Raw genomic sequence first — 21,629 nt, forward strand, 5'->3', positions numbered from 1 at the left:
AGCACAATGCAAATATGCTCATTAGAAGGATGAGAGGAGATCTTATCGAAACGTATAGCATTATTAAGGGGTTGGACACGTTAGAGGCAGGAAACATGTTCCCAATGTTGGGGGAGTCCAGAACAAGGGGCCACAGTTTAAGAATAAGGGGTAGGCCGTTTAGAACTGAGATGAGGAAAAACTTTTTCAGTCAGAGAGTTGTGAATCTGTGGAATTCTCCGCCTCAGAAGGCAGTGGAGGCCAATTCTCTGAATGCATTCAAGAGCTGGATTGAGCTCTTAAGGATAGCGGGGTCAGGGGGTATGGGGAGAAGGCAGGAAAGGGGTACTGATTGAGAATGATCAGCCACGATCACATTGAATGGCGGTGTTGGCTCGAAGGGCCGAATGGCCTCCTCCTAGACCTATTGTCTATTGTATAGCAAAATATATGAGGATGAGCAAAGTAGACAAGAAATATTTGACTGAGTTATGAGGAAAAAACAGTGGAAGGTCATGACACAAACATGAAACCAACAGCTCCATTCCATGTCATATGATTTTAGCTCTCTCTATTTCCTCATTGTCTCATACGATTGTAAGCACCATTGTCTCGTGCCATTGTATACATAGTCAGCAAATGAGCTAAAGACAGACTAAATTAATTAAAATTTAATTATACAAGAATATATCACCAATGTTACAGACTGCTGAATTTAATTCAAAGATTTAATTAATTAATTCAAAGAATTCAAAAGAATTCAATTTATTTTAATTAATTAATTCAAAGAATTAATTCAAATGCTCCTTGAAATATATATATATATATATATTTTTAAAGACTTTTTAAACTATTGCTCTGTAGATGGAAAAGATCTTTTCGTGGAGATGAGAAATATAGTAGCTTCCTCAACTTTCTGTGCACAATCAAATTATAATAAGACAATGCCTTTCACTTTGTTTATCAGTGTCTTATTTTAAAAAAAATATAAAGTTCATTAGCACTGGAACCATTGATATATAAAGAATTAGTTATTTCAGCACAGCCGATCATGTACAATGAATGGGACCCTGTTTTAATTGGTGACATCGTAACTGTTATCTTGGATATTTTGCTTATCACATAAAACTGAGGTTTATTTAAAACATCTTAAATCTTTTTCTTTAACGAGGAAGCTGGTCCACAAGTAACAGAATTAAAAGCTTGAGCTGTGGGAGTCTGAAAAAGCTGTAGTGAGAGCTATCGCGGTTAGACACAACATCAGGAGACTGGTACATGGGAACACTATTGCAGCAGGTCATGTGGTACTGTTTGAATTTATTATTAAGCTCAGAAATAATCCATTGCACGGTTTGCTCATCTGCATTAAAATCAGTATATTCAAAACCATTTATATAAACTACTAGACCAAGTGGACCTTTTGGGCTCAAACCTCTTCTGCATTGGTGCAGCACCCTCTCCTCCCCCCCTCCCCATCACCCCTCCCCCTCCCTTCCCCCTTCCTTCCTCCTCCAACCCCCTTCCCCCTCATCCTCCACCCCCTTCCCCCTCCCCCCTACTCCATCCCCCTCATCCTCCCTTCCTCCCCACCTCTCTAGGAGAAAGATTTTAAACTTTAAAATGGGAATAACTTAAAAAATATAACACCGATTTCAATGAAACTTCTTCCATTAGCACCAAAGGGACGACGGCGAGTAAGTTGGGCCTAAAATTTCAAGAGAGAGCTAGATAGAGCTCTTAAAGATAGTGGAGTCAGGGGGTATGGGGAGAAGGCAGGAATGGGGTACTGATTGAGAATGATCAGCCATGATCACATTGAATGGCGGTGCTGGCTCGAAGGGCCGAATGGCCTCCTCCTGCACCTATTGTCTAACATTGTCACGCTATCGTGTTCCATTTTGGCTGTAGTTCAGGAACAAACAAACAAACAAGAGTTTTAGTATATAGATATCATAATTTTTAAAAAAATCATTGATCGACAAATTCTTGTAGAAAAGTTCTCAATCAGTTAAAAAAGTTGTATCTAGCACTAGCCTCATGGTTAACTATATTGCAGCAAGTTGATGCTATCAGATAAAAACGATGAATTCACCCCCCCTCATTTATTGGAAGTGTGAAGAATTGTCTCTGTATGCCTACGAGACAAGGCAGCAAGAGAGGCAGGCCTGGATCCAATTGAAAAATGGGGGATGGTGGAGGGATAGGCAAGCTAAGGTATAGGAGATCTTATCGAAACGAATAAGATTATTAAGGGGTTGGACACGTTAGAGGCAGGAAACATGTTCCCAATGTTGGGGGAGTCCAGAACAAGGAGCCACAGTTTAAGAATAAGGGGTAGGCCATTTAGAACTGAGATGAGGAAAAACTTTTTCAGTCAGAGAGTTGTGAATCTGTGGAATTCTCTGCCTCAGAAGGCAGTGGAGGCCAATTCTCTGAATGCATTCAAGAGAGAGCTGGATAGAGCTCTTAAGGATAGCGGAGTCAGGGGGTATGGGGAGAAGGCAGGAACGGGGTACTGATTGAGAATGATCAGCCATGATCACATTGAATGGCGGTGCTGGCTCGAAGGGCCGAATGGCCTCCTCCTGCACCCATTGTCTATTGTCCAAGCAAGGCAAGAACTTAAGAAATAGAAGCAGGTGTAGGCCTTTCGGTTCTTCATACTTGCTCAGCCATTCACTAAGATCACAGCTGATCTGTTAACTCTCCCACACTAAGCTCATGTTCTCTTCATTATTTGAATATATTTTAGTCTTTGAACCTATCTCAGTCTTGAATGTACTTTGCAACTCACCTGCAGATCCTCGAGAGGCCTCCTGAACAGAGAATTGCAACAAATTCACCACGTATTGAGCGAAGACATTTCTTCTCCTCAGTTGTGCTTGGCCAGCCCTTATTTGCGGTTCTGGGTATACCTAGAGTCCCACACCAGCAAGCTCAGGAAGAGCTACTTTCCTACAACGATCAATGTCTTCAACCAAACTGCACATCCCTGATTCTATCTCAATAACAGAATACCACACCTCTTCCGCTGTCATGGAATTATTTACTAATTATGTTTTGCACTAATGTCTTTTTTTTTTGCACAGCCTTTTTATTTTCACTGGCTAGAAGTATTAAGTGCATTTTAGGCATCATTCATCGTTTTGTGTGGAAACAGGCACTTTGGCCCAACTTGCCCACACTAGCCAACATGTCCCAGCTATACCAGGCTCACCTGCCTGCGTCTGGTCCACATCCCTAACAACCTGTCCTACCCATAAATAACCACAAACCTGACTAGATTCCCTCTATCTATTCACTCAAGATCCATAAGTATTTTGCATGTCTAATGAGATCATCTCTCAATCTAAAATCAAGCATAGGCCTAGTCTTCTTAATCACTCCTCACCGGAGAATCCCCTGCCTCATATTACCCCATTCCTTCACTCAACAGCTATTCCAAAAGCTTGAACACACCTGCACCTTCATGACGCGTTGTTGACACGACTGTGAAGTCTGGTGTCGTGTGCATTTACTTATGCAAGCCTTTATATTCCCTTTTCCTTTATGCTCTGGCACCACAGCTTAAACGTGGGCCTGGGATCCTGTGCACAACTTTGTAGAATGGTCCCCAAAAGCACAACTGACAATAAAAACAATGTTACCTCTTGGAGGGCAAGTTGACCACTGTAGAATGGCCCTGGCTTTTATTCGGTAACAAATGTCCTAAAGTTGGCAGGTACCCAAATACAACCCAAAAACAGTTCCACCCATTCCAATCTATTACCCAATTAACTGGCTGATTTTCAATGCAGTTTAAATTTAGTTTGCATAGTTCTCCATTTCCTTTTGCTGGATGGCTCTTGCAAACCTGAAATTGCAAGTGAGTAAGCAAAGCAGGAAGAATGTGTGGATCTGTTAATATTGTACCACATTCCTTGTTCGTGATGGCAAGCTCTTCTGAGATTTCACACCCTGCAAATTGCATCTAAACTGAGAACAGGATGAGTTGCTTCCCACAAAATAGTTCAGAGGTACATGTGGGGGAGGGAATGCAATCTGTGGCTAAATAACTTCCAAATCACCAGTTTATGATCATCATTTTCAGGTTTAGGAGATTAGGCCCTCATGTAACTTCTAAAACAAAGAACAGTGTTTTCTTCTGGAACAGAGTAAAATGGCCAAGGAGAACGCAACAGTCTGTTAATATTGAGTAGTATCTTTGTTTTGCATTGCTTGACATTTGCATGTTAATTTTTGTTTTGCCTGAAAATATTTGCCTGGAAGCCAATAGACAACAGGTGCAGGAGGAGGCCATTCGGCCCTTCGAGCCAGCACCTTCGAGCCAGCCCTGGAGAGAATTTGGCATAAATGCCCTAAGGTATGATACGTGCTTATTTTTTACTGTGTATTTTTATTCGGCCGAATGCACACATTTAAACATCTTTTTGACAGCAATAACCTCACCTGGTTCAATGTGTTTGTATTGGCCAAAATGTCTACATCATAAGCCAATGGTCTACATTTTTATTAATACATATGCTATTTATTGGAATCCATCTGAACATTATGCAACTGATATGAAAAAGTTCTAAATAATCAATTCTTCATTCCAAAACAATGAAACTTTTAAAAGAATAAGCACCCAAATGTGGAACAGTAATTAGTTTCCTTCCTTCCTGATCTCTGATAGAATGCATTTATTCACAAAATGCTGGAATAACTCAGCAGGTCAGGCAGCATCTCAGGAGAGAAGGAATGGGTGACGTTTCGGGTCGAGACCCTTCTTCAGACTGATGTCAGGGGGGGGCGGGACAAAGGAAGGATATAGGTGGAGACAGGAAGATAGAGGGAGAACTGGGAAGGGGGAGGGGACGAGAGGGACAGAGGAACTATCTAAAGTTGGAGAAGTCAATGTTCATACCGCTGGGCTGCAAGCTGCCCAGGCGAAATATGAGGTGCTGTTCCTCCAATTTGCGGTGGGCCTCACTATGGCACTGGAGGAGGCCCATGACAGAAAGGTCAGACTGGGAGTGGGAGGGGGAGTTGAAGTGCTCAGCCACCGGGAGATCAGATTGATTAAGGCGGACTGAGCGAAGGTGTTGAGCGAAACGATCGCCGAGCCTGCGTTTGGTTTCGCCGATGTAAAGAAGTTGACATCTGGAGCAGCGGATGCAATAGATGAGGTTGGAAGAGGTGCAGGTGAACCTGTCTCACCTGGAAAGACATGACAGACACCATTGGGGTGCAAATAACTCCAAAGTTGAACCAATGATTTTGCCCATCCAGGTGTCACAGCAAGTACTGCAATTAAAAATCTATTAATTGCCCGAGTTATCACCAAAATAATGTTTTGCCCAGATTTTTCAAGTGATAGGTTTTTCATAGGTTCAAACAAGCTCATAGATTTTTGTTGAGACTGCACTTCATTAAACCTTCCCAATTTTAATGTCTAAGGCAATGATTTAATACGCATGACATATATCATACAGTGCATAGTAGTCAAGTGAGCCAACATCATCTTAATTGTGTAATGGAGCTGTGAAAAAATCTCCATTCGTTCTGAATTTATGCCATTGGCGAAACTAAAACCCTTAAATTCCATTTCAAACAGGCACTGATACCATAATGGATAGGATAAATTAAAGGAGATGAGGAGAAATCTAGTCAGAAGGTAGTGAATGTGTGGAATTTATTGCCGCAGAAGGCTGTGGTGGCCAAGTCAATGGATATTTGTTAAGGCGGATTCATGATTGGTACGGTGTCAGGGGTTATGGGGAGTAGGCAGATGAATGGGGTTGAAAGGGAAATGGTTGAATGGTGGAGTTGACTTGATGGGCCGAATGACCCAATTCTGCTCCTATAACCGATGAACTTGCAATATGTTTCATATCCAAAGAAGAAAACTGATTCAGTTGCATTCCAAATGCTAGTGTTGTACAAATATTTCAACTTTTGGTCCATTGCGGGTAACTCTTTGAACCTACTTGGTTTAATTTGAGCCATGTTTTGTGATACCATGTCACGTTACTTTAAGCACATCAGAGACAATAAACACAACATTGCCTCCCTTTCCCCAAGGCCAAAATCTATCTTTACAGCCTTTGATTGAAGTTATTGTTCCGAGGAAAAGAAGCAGTTTTAATACATCTGCATAAAACCTTAAAATACAAGACCAAGGAGTAAGATGGTGTTTGAGACCTAATTCTACTCAATGATCTGAGTATTTCTACTTTACAATAAAAGTGGATATTTTTATTTGGGGGGAAAAAAAGGAGGGTTGCGGTTTTTTTCCCCCATTTTGAAACCCAGATAGATTTTAAATTTCAGAATAACAATTTAAAGAAACCTAAGTCGGTCAAATGATTTTAGAATTATGGTGGATAACTTACATTTATATTTTACGTTTCGTTTCTTAGTACCTGAACTGATGTACAGCACTTTGGTCAACGTGGGTCGTTTTTAAAATGTGCCATACAAATAAAATTGACTTGACTTGACATATATGTGGTATAAGAAAATAACTGCAGATGCTGGTACAAATCGAAGGTATTTATTTCACAAAATGCTGGAGTAACTCAGCAGGTCAGGCAGCATCTCAGGAGAGAAGGAATGGGCGACGTTTCGGGTCGAGACCCTTCTTCAGACTTGACATATATGTGGTGGATTCCGATGAAATTAAACCACCACAGTTTGAGAATGTATGTGGGGTGGGGCATGTCGCTGTTTGAAACTGTTCTAAGATGAAATTGCAACCAATCCTGATTTTATTTTCTCCCTCTCCTGAATTTCTCCCCCCCCCCCCCCCCCCCCCAATTTCGAAGTGATTCCATCGTTTTTATTAATCTCATCTTGACCTTGACAACGAGACCGCAGAATTATTAGTGAGTGACAAATCTTAGACGGGTTAAACCAGAAACAAAAAATGATAGGTTTAAAAAAAATTTAAAAAACAAAAAAAACCTCTCCCACTATTAAAAAATAAATAAAAATTAAAACGCGTCTCGTTTTCCAATTTGCAAGTAGGTGGGGTTGTATTTTGGGGATATAAATCTCCTGCGGGGAAGGAATGAATGATCAATCCGTGGTGATGTGGAGGGAGGGAGGGAGGGAGAGAGAGAGAGAGGGAGGGAGGGAGAGAGGGAGGGAGAGAGAGAGAGAGAGAGAGAGAGGGAGAGAGAGAGAGGGAGGGAGGGAGGGAGAGAGAGAGGGAGGGAGAGAGAGAGGGAGAGAGAGAGGGAGGGAGGGAGGGAGGGAGGGAGGGAGGGAGAGAGGGAGGGAGGGAGGGAGGGAGGGAGGGAGGAGGGAGGAGGGAGGGAGGGAGAGAGGGAGGAGGGAGGAGGGAGGGAGGAGAGAGAGGAGGGAGAGGGAGGGAGGGAGGGAGAGGGAGAGGGAGGGAGGGGGAGAGAGAGGGAGAGAGAGAGGGAGGGAGAGAGAGAGAGAGAGAGAGGGAGGGAGAGAGAGGGAGAGAGGGAGAGAGGGAGAGAGGGGGAGAGGAGGGAGAGAGAGAGAGAGGGAGAGAGAGAGAGAGAGGGAGGGAGGGAGAGGGAGAGAGAGGGAGGGAGGGTACCTGAGCAGAAGCTGATGCTGCTATCGGTGGCGGTGGATCTCCGCGACTGGCCGGAGCTGGGCTCGTAATCCCGGCTCTCCTCCTCGGATAAGGGGGATTCAGACGAAGGCGACCGCTTGTGGACGTGGGAATAAGGGCGGAGGACCAGCCTGGGGATGCGACTGCGTGGACCTGTCTGCTCCCGCACCTTCTGATCCTATCCCCAAAGAAAGGGGGAAAGGGGAAAAACCAACAACGTGCACCATTATTGATTACATGATCACCCGTCCTCTAACCAATTAAACACCTCTTCGACACCACCCCACACAACCCCACCCCTCCTCCTCTAAAACCCCCCACCACCACCACCACCACACAAACAAACAAACCTTCACACTAAATCATTTACCTGCCCCATTCCTGTTCAACACCCCCCCCCCCACCACCACACAGACAAACAAACAAACCTTCACACTAAATCATTTACCTGCCCCATTCCTGTTCAACACCCCCCACCACCACACAGACAAACAAACAAACCTTCACACTAAATCATTTACCTGCCCCATTCCTGTTCAACACCCCCCCCCCCCCCACCACCACACAGACAAACAAACAAACCTTCACACTAAATCATTCACCTGCCCCATTCCTGTTCAACACCCCCCCCCCTCCACCACCACACAGACAAACAAACAAACCTTCACACTAAATCATTCACCTGCCCCATTCCTCTTCAACACCCTCCCCACCCACCCACCACCACACAAACAGACCTTCACACTAAATCATTTACCTTCCCCATTCCACTTCAACACCCCCCCAAACCCCACCCCTCCTCCTCTAAACCCCCACCCCACCACCACACAAACAAATCTTCACACTCAATCATTTACCTGTCCCATTCCTCTTCAACACCCCCCCCACCCCCTACCTCCTCCTCTAAAAACCCCCACCACTACCACACAAACAAACAAATCTTCACACTAAATCACAAAATGCTGGAGTAACTCAGCAGGTCAGGCAGCATCTCGGGAGAGAGGGAATGGGACCCATTCCTTCTCTCCCGAGATGCTGCCTGACCTGCTGAGTTACTCCAGCATTTTGTGAAATAAACACCTTCGATTTGTACCAACATCAATAGTCAAATAGTCGTTTATTTGTCACGTACACATAAACGGGCGGTGAAATGAAACATTACCCGCAGTTCAACAATAAGACCAATAAGAATAATCAATAAAAATGCAAAAAATAACACATACAATCATAAACTAACACCAATCTTCTTATTCACACTAAATCATTTACCTGTCCCATTCCTGTTCAACAACACCCCCCACACCCCACCCCTCCTCCTCTAACCCCCCCCACCCACCCACCACCCCTCCTCCTCTAAACCCACCCCACCACCCCTCCTCCTCTAACCCCCCCACCCACCCACCACCCCTCCTCCTCTAACCCTCCCCACCACCCACCACCACACAAACCTTCACACTAGATCATTTTACCTGTCCCATTCCTGTTCAACAACACCCCCCCACACCCCACCCCTCCTCCTCTAACCCCCCACCCACCACCCCTCCTCCTCTAAACCCCCCACCCACCCACCACCACACAAACCTTCACACTAGATCATTTACCTGTCCCATTGCAGATACTAGGTCTGTTGTACTGCGGCAGTGCCCGCTGCTGTCAGCTGCACAATGAGACATTGCAAGGTGCAATTCTCCACGCAGCCCCAGAGAGAGAGATTGAGAGAGAGAGCGACGCCAGCAACGCTAGTGTTGACTCACAACGCTAGTCTTGAATACAAATGCTTTTTGCTTTCCACCCACCACCACCACCACCAGCCTCCTCCTCCTCCCTCCCCACGATTGCATCTCCCAAACCCAGCATGCTATTTCATATCCTCAGCCCTTGCAGCCCCTAAAATAAAAAATTTAAAAACCCCCCAATAAATAAATCATCTGGCTCCACTCTAATGACATTGACAGACGCACCATGTCCTTGGTCTGTGTTCACAAACACTCTCCTCCCCTGAAATAAAAGGCGTCTTCCAGCAAAATGACCATCGGGTCTGGTCTCATTTCCTCCCCATGCAATGTATCCCCCACCCAGGCTTGCATTTAACTGCTGCAGTCACATTCTCTGCCCTTGGAATCAGGAGTAATGTTAAAGCGACATTACCTTGTGATATTCATTGAACGGTCCCATCCCGCCTCTTCCTCCTGGAACCTGTCATTGGGGACAAGAGACACATCAGGCGCTTGCGTGTTGCTGCCTGCCTGCCTTGTCTGTTGGCAGAGTGTGGGGTCAGCCAGGGCCAATGTCTACCCCACTGACCACTACAGGCTCAGCTCACCTGCTGCTGCTGCTGCTGCTGCTGCTAGACTTCCACACACGACTTCTGGTCCAAAATACACCCACGTTCAGGGTAAAAGCCGCGCCCACAATGTAAGACTCACATTGGACCCGCCTACCCCCCCCCCCCCCCCCCCCTCACTCAAACAAAAACACAGCCTTCAGATCCAAATAATCCTTTGCAAATGCAAGCCAGGCAGTGTGTGTCACAAAATGCTGGAGTAACTCAGCGGGTCAGGCAGCATCTCAGGAGAGAAGGGATGGGTGCCCGGGTTTTGGGTCGAGACCCTTCTTCAGGCTGAGGGTCGAGACCCTTCTTCAGGCTGAGGGTGGAGACCCTTCTTCAGACTGAGGGTGGAGACCCTTCTTCGGGGTGAGGGTCGAGTCCCTTCTGCAGACTGAGGGTCGAGACCCTTCTTCAGACTGAGGGTGGAGACCCTTCTTCAGACTGAGGGTGGAGACCCTTCTTCAGACTGAGGGTGGAGACCCTTCTTCGGGGTGAGGGTCGAGTCCCTTCTTCAGACTGAGGGTCGAGACCCTTCTTCGGGGTGAGGGTCGAGTCCCTTCTTCAGACTGAGGGTCGAGACCCTTCTTCAGACTGAGGGTGGAGACCCTTCTTCAGACTGAGGGTCGAGACCCTTCTTCAGACTGAGGGTGGAGACCCTTCTTCAGACTGAGGGTGGAGACCCTTCTTCAGACTGAGGGTGGAGACCCTTCTTCAGACTGAGGGTGGAGACCCTTCTTCAGACTGAGGGTGGAGACCCTTCTTCAGACTGAGGGTGGAGACCCTTCTTCAGACTGAGGGTGGAGACCCTTCTTCAGACTGAGGGTGGAGACCCTTCTTCAGACTGAGGGTGGAGACCCTTCTTCAGACTGAGGGTCAAGACCCTTCATCAGACTGAGACCCTTCTTCATCAGTCTGAAGAAGGGTCTCGACCCGAAACGTCACCCATTCCTTCTCTCCTGAGATGCTGCCTGACCCGCTGAGTTACTCCAGCGTCTTATGATACCTTGCAAATGCAAGTTCACCACCGATTTTCCAGAACCCTTGGTTCCACAACCCTGCCGGTATTATCGGCTTTGCCGGATCAACAGAGATATCAACCACTCTTGCAGACCCCTGGCAGACATCAACCACTCTTGTGTAGAGAACCGTATGAACCAAAGATACTAGAGGAACAAGATGGACCACTGCGTTGAAATTGCCCATACTGAAGTGTAGTGCGCAAAGGAGCGTAACGTCCGCCATTTTGGCAGGCAAAACCCGCCGTTCGCTACGCCTCTCGCAGTGTAATCAGTGTTTTGGGGGAACAGTATGTGTGATGATGCCATTAAAATGCAGAATATATCTCATCTATCAATTCACAGATTTTTGTTATTTTTCTTTTTAAATGTTTCTGCCAGTTTCCGCCTACTAAAATGGCGCCGTGACGTACTACGGTTTTTAGGGTCGAGTGGTCTATCTTACTCCTCTAGTATCTTTGGTACGAAACCACCCCCCCCCCCCAATTTCTCACCTTATACTGTCTTATTTATTGAGAGGGGGTGGGGGGGCGAGATGAGGGGGGTTGATATTGACCCGCAATGTAGGCCTGGGAAGTTGGCTATGGCAAAAAGATCTGCAGGGGGCAAATTCAACCCACCGATGGGCACAGAAGTCCTAATGGGGTCGAGGGCATCCACCTCACCAGGCCCAGGCGCCACTTTTCAGAGGCGATTTCACGTGCGCTCTTGTAATTTTGTCCGATGAAAGGATTTTCCAGTTGCCGGAAAATCGGTGGTGGACCTGTACAACTTTGTATTAAACCCACGGGGTACTGATTGAGAATGATCAGCCATGATCACATTGAATGGCGGTGCTGGCTCGAAGGGCTGAATGGCCTCCTCCTGCACCTATTGTCTATTGTCAACGTATGCTTTCAATTTGACCTAGAACTGGAACAAATTATTTTCAAAACACGTACCCTTAGATAGTCTAACTAAGTTAGAATGAGACCACTGGAAGCAGAGAATTACTCTTCTTTCGGCATGTACCTAATTTAACTCAACAAAACATGATAAGTGTTGGGGAAACTCAGTGGGTCGGGTCGCATCTATAGAAACATAGAAAAATAGGTGCAGGTGTAGGCCATTCGGCCATTCGAGCCAGCACCGCCATTCAATATGATCATGGCTGATCATCTAAAATCAGTTTCTGCTTTCCCCTCCCCCATATCATCATAATCATACTTTATTAGCCAAGTATGTCTTGCAACATATGAGGAATTTGATTTGCCATACAGTCATACCAATATCCCTTAATTCCTTTAGCCCTAAGAGCTAAATGTAACTCTCTCTTGAAAACATCCAGTGAATTGGCCTCCACTGCCTTCTGTGGCAGAGAATTTCACAAATTCACAATTCTCTGGGTGAAAAAATGTTTCCTCATCTCAGTGCTAAATGGCCTATCCCTTATTCTTAAACTGTGACCCCTGGTTCTGGATTCCCCCAATATCGGGAACATTTTTCCTGCATCTAGCCTGTCCAATCCTTTAAGAATTTTATATGTTTCTCTCAGATCCCCTCTCATCCTTCTAAATTCCAGTGAATACAATCCCAGTCGACCCATTCTTTCATCACATGTCAGTCCCGCCATCCCGGGAATTAACCTGGTGAACCTACGCTGCACTCCCTCAATAGCTATAAGGAGGGAATAATAGACAGGCTATGTTTCAGAAGGAAGGTTCCAACACCTGTCCATTCCATCCACAGATGCTGCCTGACCTTCTGAGTTCCGCCAGCATTTTTTGTTTTGCTGAAGATTGCAGCATCTGCAGTTCTGTCTATTTACCTGATTTAAATGAGGTGGGGCTTTGTCTCACCTAGGTATTTTGAGCATCCATTTTAACAGTGTTTGAACATGTCATTAGGATGACCCAGCAAACTCCCAAGTTGTATCCCATCCCAACTTGTTCTACCAGTTTGTGTTGGGATCTATTTTGCCTTTGAAGGCACATCATCTAAGCTGTTATTTGAGCAGCACATCGTCAAGGTGTCGGCTTTCAGAAAATACCTAATCTATCTGCCTTGCTGATTTATAAAGGTTCCCCTTGCAAACACAGAGTTGTACACCACAGAAACAGCCTTTATGCCCCCTCCCATCTCACCTTTTTCTTATCCAACTGTACTAATCCCCTTTGCCATCACTCCCCTTCTATGCCTTGCGTATTTTAATGTCTGTCCAAATGCATCTTAAATGTAGTGATTGTATCTGATTGCACCACCTCCTCTGGCTGATATCAACCACTCTTGCGTATAAAACCGTACGAACCAAAGATACTAGAAGAACAAGATGGACCACCGCGTTGAAATCGCCCACACTGAAGTGTAGTACGCAAAGGAGCGTAACGTCCGCCATTTTAGTAGGCAAAACCCACCGTTCGTTATGCCTCTCGCAGTGTAATCAGTCTTTTGGGGATCAGTATGTGTGATGATACCATTAATATGCAGAATATATCTCATCTATCAATTCACAGATTTTTGTTATTTTTCTTTTTAAATGTTTCTGCCAGTTTCTGCCTACTAAAATGGCGTCGTTACATACTACGGTTTTTAGGGTCAAGTGGTCTATCTTACTCCTCTAGCATCTTTGGTACGACCCCCCCACCCCCCCTAATACTTCTATTAATTTTTTTTAAAAAGTTAAATACCTTATAGACATGACCACTTCAAGCAATTGAAATTCACAATGTTCTCTCTTTTGTGACAAGGGGGCAATAATAGACAATAGACAATAGGTGCAGGAGGAGGCCATTCGGCCCTTCGAGCCACCACCACCATTCAATGTGATCATGGCTGATCATTCTCAATCAGTACCCCGTTCCTGCCTTCTCCCCATACCCCCTGACTCCGCTATCCTTAAGAGCTCTATCTAGCTCTCTCTTGAATGCATTCAGAGAATTGGCCTCCACTGCCTTCTGAGGCAGAGAATTCCACAGATTCACAACTCTCTGACTGAAAAAGTTTTTCCTCATCTCAGTTCTAAATGGCCTACCCCTTATTCTTAAACTGTGGCCCCTGGTTCTAGACTCCCCCAACATTGGGAACATATTTCCTACCTCTAACGTGTCCAACCCCTTAATAATCTTATACGTTTCGATAAGATCCCCTCTCATCCTTCTAAATTCCAGTGTATACAAGCCTAGTCGCTCCAGTCTTTCAACATTTGGCAGTCCCGCCATTCCGGGAATTAACCTAGTAAACCTACGCTGATATCCCTACCATGAATAAAGAGTTTGACTACCTATCCTACACGTGGCTCTCATATTAGAGAGTTCTATCGGGTCATTCCTCGACAGCCTTTGCTGCATAGCAAACATTGCAGGAGTTTGTTGCAGGGAAAATAAGCAGGGCCTTTCGAATCTCACCCAATAACTAACGCCATGGTAAATTTCCTCTGCACTCCCGAGTAATCCCATCCTGCTTAGAGTGTGCAACCAAAGCTGAGCGCAATGCTCCAAGTGCTGCCAGATAATTTAATTAATTGAATCCAATCTTCCTGGCTGTCAAGGTGGAATTAGACTATTTCATTCATCTAGGCCTCTGGAATGTTAACTAACACTTTTTGCTATACTAATTAAAGAATAAAATACTGCAGAGTACCCAGTTATGGAGTATTAATGGAGACATGGGATGGAATAATAGCAGCATCGTTGGCCAAATCTTTCAAAAGGATTTAGTGCCAACGCATTGGAGAGCTGTAAAACAGCAGAGCCCTGTTTACCTCTCATGATTTTGATCTTCGCGATTATACCTTCCCATAATCTAGAAGATGGTTTTAAAGGAAAATAAGGGGGTATTTTATAAAGGGCAGGTAAATTTGTCAGGAAAACATAAGATACTTTGGTTGCAATTCTATTCATGTATTTGATCGTGGAATCTACCTTTCCTTTAATTATGCAAGAAGAAAATTAGCTGGCATATCTGCTCAACCTGATTTATATTCACAATTGCTGCCTGACCTGCTGAGTTACTCCAGCATTTTGTGAATAAAGACCATTCTGTTCAAGAAGGAAGCAAAGGAGAAAAGTGGAAACTATGGGCCGGTTAGCCTGACTTCAGTGGTTGGTAAGATTTAAGGGATTAAAAGTACCAATAGCAAATTTGCAGATGATACAAAGCAGGGTGGCAGTGTGAACTGTGAGGAAGATGCTATGAGGTTGCAGGGGTGACTTGGACAGGTTGTGTGAGTGGGCGGATGCATGGCAGATGCAGTTTAATGTGGATAAGTGTGAGGTTATCCACTTTGGTGGTAAGAATAGGAAGGCAGAGTATTATCTGAATGGTGTCATGTTAGGAACAGGGGACGTACCACGAGATCTGGGTGTCCTAGTGCATCAGTCACTGAAAGGAAGCATGCAGGTACAACAGGCAGTGAAGAAAGCCAATGGAATGTTGGCCTTCATAACAAGAGGAGTTGAGTATAGGAGCAAAGAGGTCCTTCTGCAGTTGTACAGGGCCCTAGTGAGACCGCACCTGGAGTACTGTGTGCAGGTTTGGTCTCCAAATTTGAGGAAGGATATTCTTGCTATTGAGGGCCGTGTGATCTGGGTGGGAAGAAGGGCGATAGTGGGAAGGGGGTTGGGGTGGGATCAGCCATGATCGTATTGAATGGCGGAGCGGGCTCGAGGGGCCGGTTGGCCTACTCCTGCTCCTATTTTCTTGTGTTCTTGTGATGTAGAGGAGGTCAATACCTGGATTAGGGGGCACTAGTTGGACAGACTTGGATAGTTTTCTCTGGAACGCCAGAAACTGCAGGGATAGCTGGCAGAGGTATGTAAAATTACAGGAAGCATAGATAAGGTAGACAGTTAGAACCTTTTCCCCAAGATGGAAAAATCAAAGGGTATAGCTTTACGATGAGAGGACGCAAAGTTTAAAGGAGATGTGCTGGGAAAGTGAATGCCTGGAACACACTGCCATGTGATGGTAGTGGGGTTAGATACGATAGTGGCATTTAAGAGACCATTGATAAGCACATGGATATGCAGGGAATGGTGAGGCATGGATTTTGTGCAGGTAGATAAGAGATGGTTTTGGCACCATGTTCGGCACAGACGTTTGTGGACCGAAGGGCCTGTTCTTGTGCTGTTCCGTTCCAAGTTCTAATGGCAGTATTTTTTTTCATTTGGGCAAGTGTTCATCTTGTGTTAAATGAATTGTTCACAGAATCTTCACTGAATTGTGCGTAAAAGGACCAACTACTCAAAATGATATAATCAACCTCCAGCTGATCAATATCCCGCTTTATACTTTGACAGCCTTACAACGCTCTTGGCTCATCTGCATTTACCAACCAGTCTGAAGAAGGGTCTCGAACCGAAACGTCACCCATTCCTTCTCTCCCGGGATGCTGCCTGACCCGCTGAGTTACTCCAGCATTTTGCGTCTACCTTCGATTTAAACCAGCATCTGCAGTTTATTTCCTGGCAACCAATCCATCTATGTTTACATCCAAGTTATTTATACCAATACTAATATATTCCTTTATTCGTCCCACACCGGGGAAATTTACAGTGTTACAGCAGCAAAGTGGATGGCAAGAGAGCATTCATCTACATACTAAAACTCTCGTTTGTTATCTTGTTTGTGACTGAACTTCAGCCAAAATGGTACGCGATAGCGCAACAATTTTAGGCCCACCTTACTCACCATTGTCACTTTAGTGATAATGCAAGTAGTTTCATTGAAATCGGTTTTACATTTTTAAAGTTATTCACTTTTTAAAGTTTAAAAGGAGGGGAGGGGGGAGTGGGGGAGAAGGGAATGGGGAGGGGGGTTGAGGAGAGAGGGGAGGGGGGGGGAGGACAGGGTGCTGCACCAATGCAGGAGAGGTTTGGGGCACAATGGGTCCACTTGGTCTAGTTATAAATACAAGTAAAGACAAGGATAAATTGTCATCAGTTTACTGTGTATTCCTTAACTGTTACTGTTGACTGGTCTGCTGGGAGCAGTGCTGGTTGTGCAGTCTCACAGCAGCAGGAAGGAAGGACCGTACATATATATCACTTACAGCAGACGTCTGACCACAGATCCCTGCGGAATCCAGTGGTCTCCTCCAGCCTAAATATTGCCCTTCCACCACAACCCTCTGTCTTCTATCTGATTGTGGATGATCAGCCATGAATCTCAGTGAATGGCGGTGCTGGGTCGAAGGGCCGAATGGCCTCCTCCTGAACCTATTTTCCATGTTTCTAAGTAATGCAATTAATAGTGGAAATATTTAATTGAAACCACCTGCAAGATGTTATACTGTTGTGGCATCTTCTGATAATTAGGCCACTCCTTGGCCGAACCCTGGGCACTGAGACTGACAGGGTCTGGACACTGCCTAGTCCACGGGGTTTCTCCAGCAGGGGTTGTGGAGAGAGAGGAGAGTGAACATGTGTGCTGGCAGCTTGTTGGGTTAATAAAGCCATCCCGACTGGACTAATCTGCCGCCTAGCATTATTTCGGGCTGAACGGATCGTTCCTGCTGCACTGTATAACTTCACGGCATGCTGAAATGTTCTTCAGTCTCTAAACCTTTCTCCTTATTGCCCAAGGTCAATGATTAGCAATGCACCCGTACAGAACAGACCATCTCACACTCAATCAGTGTGTCTCTTACAAAGCTATTGAACTATTCCTCCCTTGGAGAATACTCCTGCTTTTGCAACTGCATCGGTTTGGCTTTGTACCAGCACTAATAGAACGAACAGTGCATGTTTTGCAGGCTTATTTGAACTCTACTGCCTTCAGTTATATATTTTTTTAATCTGAGAAGATGATGAAGGTAACCATTGGGACACTAGCCATCACATTATAGACAATAGGCAATAGGTGCAGGAGTAGGCCATTCGGCCCTTCGAGCCAGCACCGCCATTCAATGTGATCATGGCTGATATTCTCAATCAGTACCCCGTTCCTGCCTTCTCCCCATACCCCCTGACTCCGCTATCCTTAAGAGCTCTATCTAGCTCTCTCTCGAATGCATTCAGAGAATTGGCCTCCACTGCCTTCTGAGGCAGAGAATTCCACAGATTCACAACTCTCTGACTGAAAAAGCTTTTCCTCATCTCAGTTCTAAATGGCCTACCCCTTATTCTTAAACTGTGACCCCTGGTTCTGGATTCCCCCAACATTGGGAACATGTTTCCTGCTTCTAACGTGTCCAATCCTTTAAGAATTTTATATGTTTCTCTCAGATCCCCTCTCATCCTTCTAAATTCCAGTGAATACAATCCCAGTCGACCCATTCTTTCATCATACGTCAGTCCCGCCATCCCGGGAATTAAACTGGTGAACCTACGCTGCACTCCCTCAATAGCAATAAGGAGGGAATAATGGACAGGCTATGTTTCAGAAGGAAGGTTCCAACACCTGTCCATTCCATCCACAGATGCTGCCTGACCTTCTGAGTTCCGCCAGCATTTTTTGTTTTGCTGAAGATTGCAGCATCTGCAGTTCTGTCTATTTACCTGATTTAAATGAAGTGGGGCTTTGTCTCATGCAGGTATTTTGAGCAGTGTTTGAACATGTCATTAGGATGACCCAGCAAACTCCCAAGTTGTTCCCAACTTGTTCTACCAGTTTGTGTTGGGATCTATTTTGCCTTTGAAGGCACATCATCTAAGCTGTTATTTGAGCAGCACATCGTCAAGGTGTCGGCTTCCAGAAAATACCTAATCTATCTCCCTTGCTGATTTATAAAGGTTCCCCTTGCTAACACAGAGTTGTACACCACAGAAACAGCCTTTATGCCCCCTCCCATCTCACCTCCATTCCTTTTTCTTATCCAACTGTACTAATCCCCTTTGCCATCATTGGGACTGTCCCCTTCTATGCCTTGCTTATTTTAATGTCCGTCCAACCCCCTAATAATCTTATACGTTTCGATAAGATCTCCTCTCATCCTTCTAAATTCCAGTGTATACAAGCCTAGTCGCTCCAGTCTTTCACCATATGACAGTCCCGCCATTCCGGGAATTAACCTAGTAAACCTACGCTGCACGCCCTCAATATCAAGGTCTAATCATCATTATAATTATTGTCCAAAGATAAATGGCTTTCTCGCCAGCGGTTACTACAATGAATGAGCAGTGAGGGAGAGTTTTGACGGAGGACTTTGACCTGAAGGGGGAGTCCAGAACAAGGGGCCACAGTTTAAGAATAAGGGGTAGGCCATTTCTGGGATTGCCCAAAAATACAGGATTTCTGGAAGAATATTCAAAAGGAAATTAAACAGATTATGGGCATTAACTTCCCTCTGGAACCAGCACTTTACATTTTGGGTATAATTCCTGACAGTATGACAGATAAGAGTTCGAAACATTTACTGACAATCCTGCTGCTGATAGCAAAGAAGACGATAACAACTTCGTGGTTGAAACCACAGCCTCCAAGCATAATGCAATGGAGAGATAGGGTAAAAAATGTGTATATAATGGAAAAAATCACAGCAAGGTTACAGTTGACAACAGACATGTTTGATAAAAGATGGTCATTATTAATACAGGCAATGCCGGGACTCGAGTCTCTTCCGTTTTTGGGAACTTAAAGTAAGGGTATTTACATTCAATATGCATCTCCTATGTTTGTTTAGTTTGTGTTTGTATGTATGTAAAAAAAAAAATAATAAAAATTAAAAAAAAGAATAAGGGGTAGGCCATTTTAGAACGGAGATGAGGAAAAACTTTTTCAGTCAGAGAGTTGTGAATCTGTGGAATTCTCTGCCTCAGAAGGCAGTGGAGGCCAATTCTCTGAATGCATTCAAGAGAGAGCGAGATAGAGCTCTTAAGGATAGCGGAGTCAGGGGGTATGGGGAGAAGGCAGGAACGGGGTACTGATTGTGAATGATCAGCCGTGATCACATTGAATGGCGGTGCTGGCTCGAAGGGCCGAATGGCCTCCTCCTGTACCTATTGTCTATTAAATGCTTATTCAATACACCACAGACACCATTCCCAACATTAACTGCTTTTGTTCGTGCTCCCCTGGCATCCATAGAATTTTGCTTCAGCCACAGAGGACACTGGATTATTAATTGGAGGACATTCGGACAGGGTGCATGGATAGAGTTCATTCCATCTTTATTTTACCGAGAAAATTTCATCTTTATTTTTTGTAATTTTGTCATAAAATTAAATCCACATGGTTTCTGGAACCTGCCTATCAGATAATAAATACTATAATTACACGCCTTTAGTAATGGGCACCTTGTAGTAGCTACGGGTTGAAAGGATATGATTATAGCACGACGATTTCAAGAAGGATTTTCTATGATATATATGGTTGAAGAAACTTATCATCGGTTGAAGGATGAGAGGGGATCTTATTGAAACATATAAGATTATTAAGGGATTGGACACGTTAGAGGCAGGAAACATGTTCCCAATGTTGGGGGGAGTCCAGAACCAGGGGCCACAGTTTAAGAATAAGGGGTGGGCCATTTAGAACGGAGATGAGGAAAAAAAATTTCAGTCAGAGAGTTGTAAATCTGTGGAACTCTCTGCCTCAGAAGGCAGTGGAGGCCGATTCTCTGGATGCTTTCAGGAGAGAGCTAGATAGAGCTCTGAAAGATAGCGGAGTCAGGGGGTATGGGGAGAAGGCAGGAACGGGGTACTGATTGTGAATGATCAGCCATGATCACATTGAACGGCGGTGCTGGTTCGATGGGCCGAACGGCCTCCTCCTGCACCTATTGTCTATTGTCATTGGTAAAAGTTGTCATGAGACACAAAATATTTTAAAAAACAGCATTAATTACAAAAAAATAAATCTGAATAGCAGGGTGGGGTTTATACTGGCATCAAAACTAGGAACTGATCTTACAGAAATCTCAAAGAACAGGATTGTAACTTAGAAAATAATTAATCAGGCATGAGAGGGAATATTTTATTGTCTGTGGTATTTAATGTGAAACTTCCATTCACCTAATCGAGTGGAAGACTTTGCTGAAATTAAAACAAATTCAAGAACCAAACATTTCTGACATAAGAGACATTTACCCTGAGCCCTGACTGAGAGCTGGGCTAACATCCCCAAATGCTAGCATCCTCTGCACCACCCCGCCCAGGATTCACAGCAACTGGGACCTCAACACCTGTCGTCTCGTCGCCCTTTCTCCCGTCATGACAATAGACAATAGGTGCAGGAGGAGGCCATTCGGCCCTTCGAGCCAGCACCGCCATTCAATGTGATCATGGCTGATCATTCTCAATCAGTACCCCGTTCCTGCCTTCTCCCCGTACCCCCTGACTCCGCTATCCTTAAGAGCTCTATCTAGCTCTCTTGAATGCATTCAGAGAATTGGCCTCCACTGCCTTCTGAGGCAGAGAATTCCACAGATTCACAACTCTCTGACTGAAAACGTTTTTCCTCATCTCAGTTCTAAATGGCCTACCCCTTATTCTTAAACTGTGGCCCCTGGTTCTGGACTCCCCCAACATTGGGAACATGTTTCCTGCCTCTAACGTGTCCAACCCCTTAATAATCTTATACGTTTCGATAAGATCTCCTCTCATCCATCTAAATTCCAGTGTAGTCATGCAACGACCCTCTGTGGCTCCGGTTTCAACATACTAGGAGCATGGAGAACCAGCTGGGAACAGACATCGCCACCTCCTCAATTCACTGTCGCACCGAACACCACAGCCCCACCCGGCTCGGACACGCCCCGCAAAGAGTGGGTCGCCCTGAACCGGCTCCGCACAGGGGTCGGCCGGTTCAACGCCAACGT

General features: G+C 45.0%; 1 protein-coding gene across 6 annotated transcripts in view; it reads right to left on the minus strand.

Moving 5' to 3' along the window:
- Positions 1–21,629, minus strand: part of sybu (syntabulin (syntaxin-interacting)) — a 113,857-nt gene that overhangs the window by 69,473 nt on the left and 22,755 nt on the right. For 2 of the 6 annotated variants that reach the window (XM_078398266.1, XM_078398268.1), the window contains 2 exons: positions 9,698–9,745; positions 7,532–7,727 (listed from right to left, as the gene is read on the minus strand). In XM_078398266.1, the coding sequence (XP_078254392.1) occupies positions 7,532–7,727; positions 9,698–9,724 (223 nt within the window). In that variant the 5' untranslated portion in view covers positions 9,725–9,745. Of the gene's footprint in view, positions 1–7,531; positions 7,728–9,150; positions 9,308–9,510; positions 9,644–9,697; positions 9,746–9,872; positions 9,959–21,629 lie in introns of those variants that run through there. The other 4 variants (XM_078398267.1, XM_078398270.1, XM_078398269.1 and 1 more) reach the window with 4 other exon arrangements.

This window comes from Rhinoraja longicauda, chromosome 4 (genome assembly GCF_053455715.1).
Source record: "Rhinoraja longicauda isolate Sanriku21f chromosome 4, sRhiLon1.1, whole genome shotgun sequence".
Lineage (NCBI taxonomy): Eukaryota > Metazoa > Chordata > Chondrichthyes > Rajiformes > Arhynchobatidae > Rhinoraja > Rhinoraja longicauda.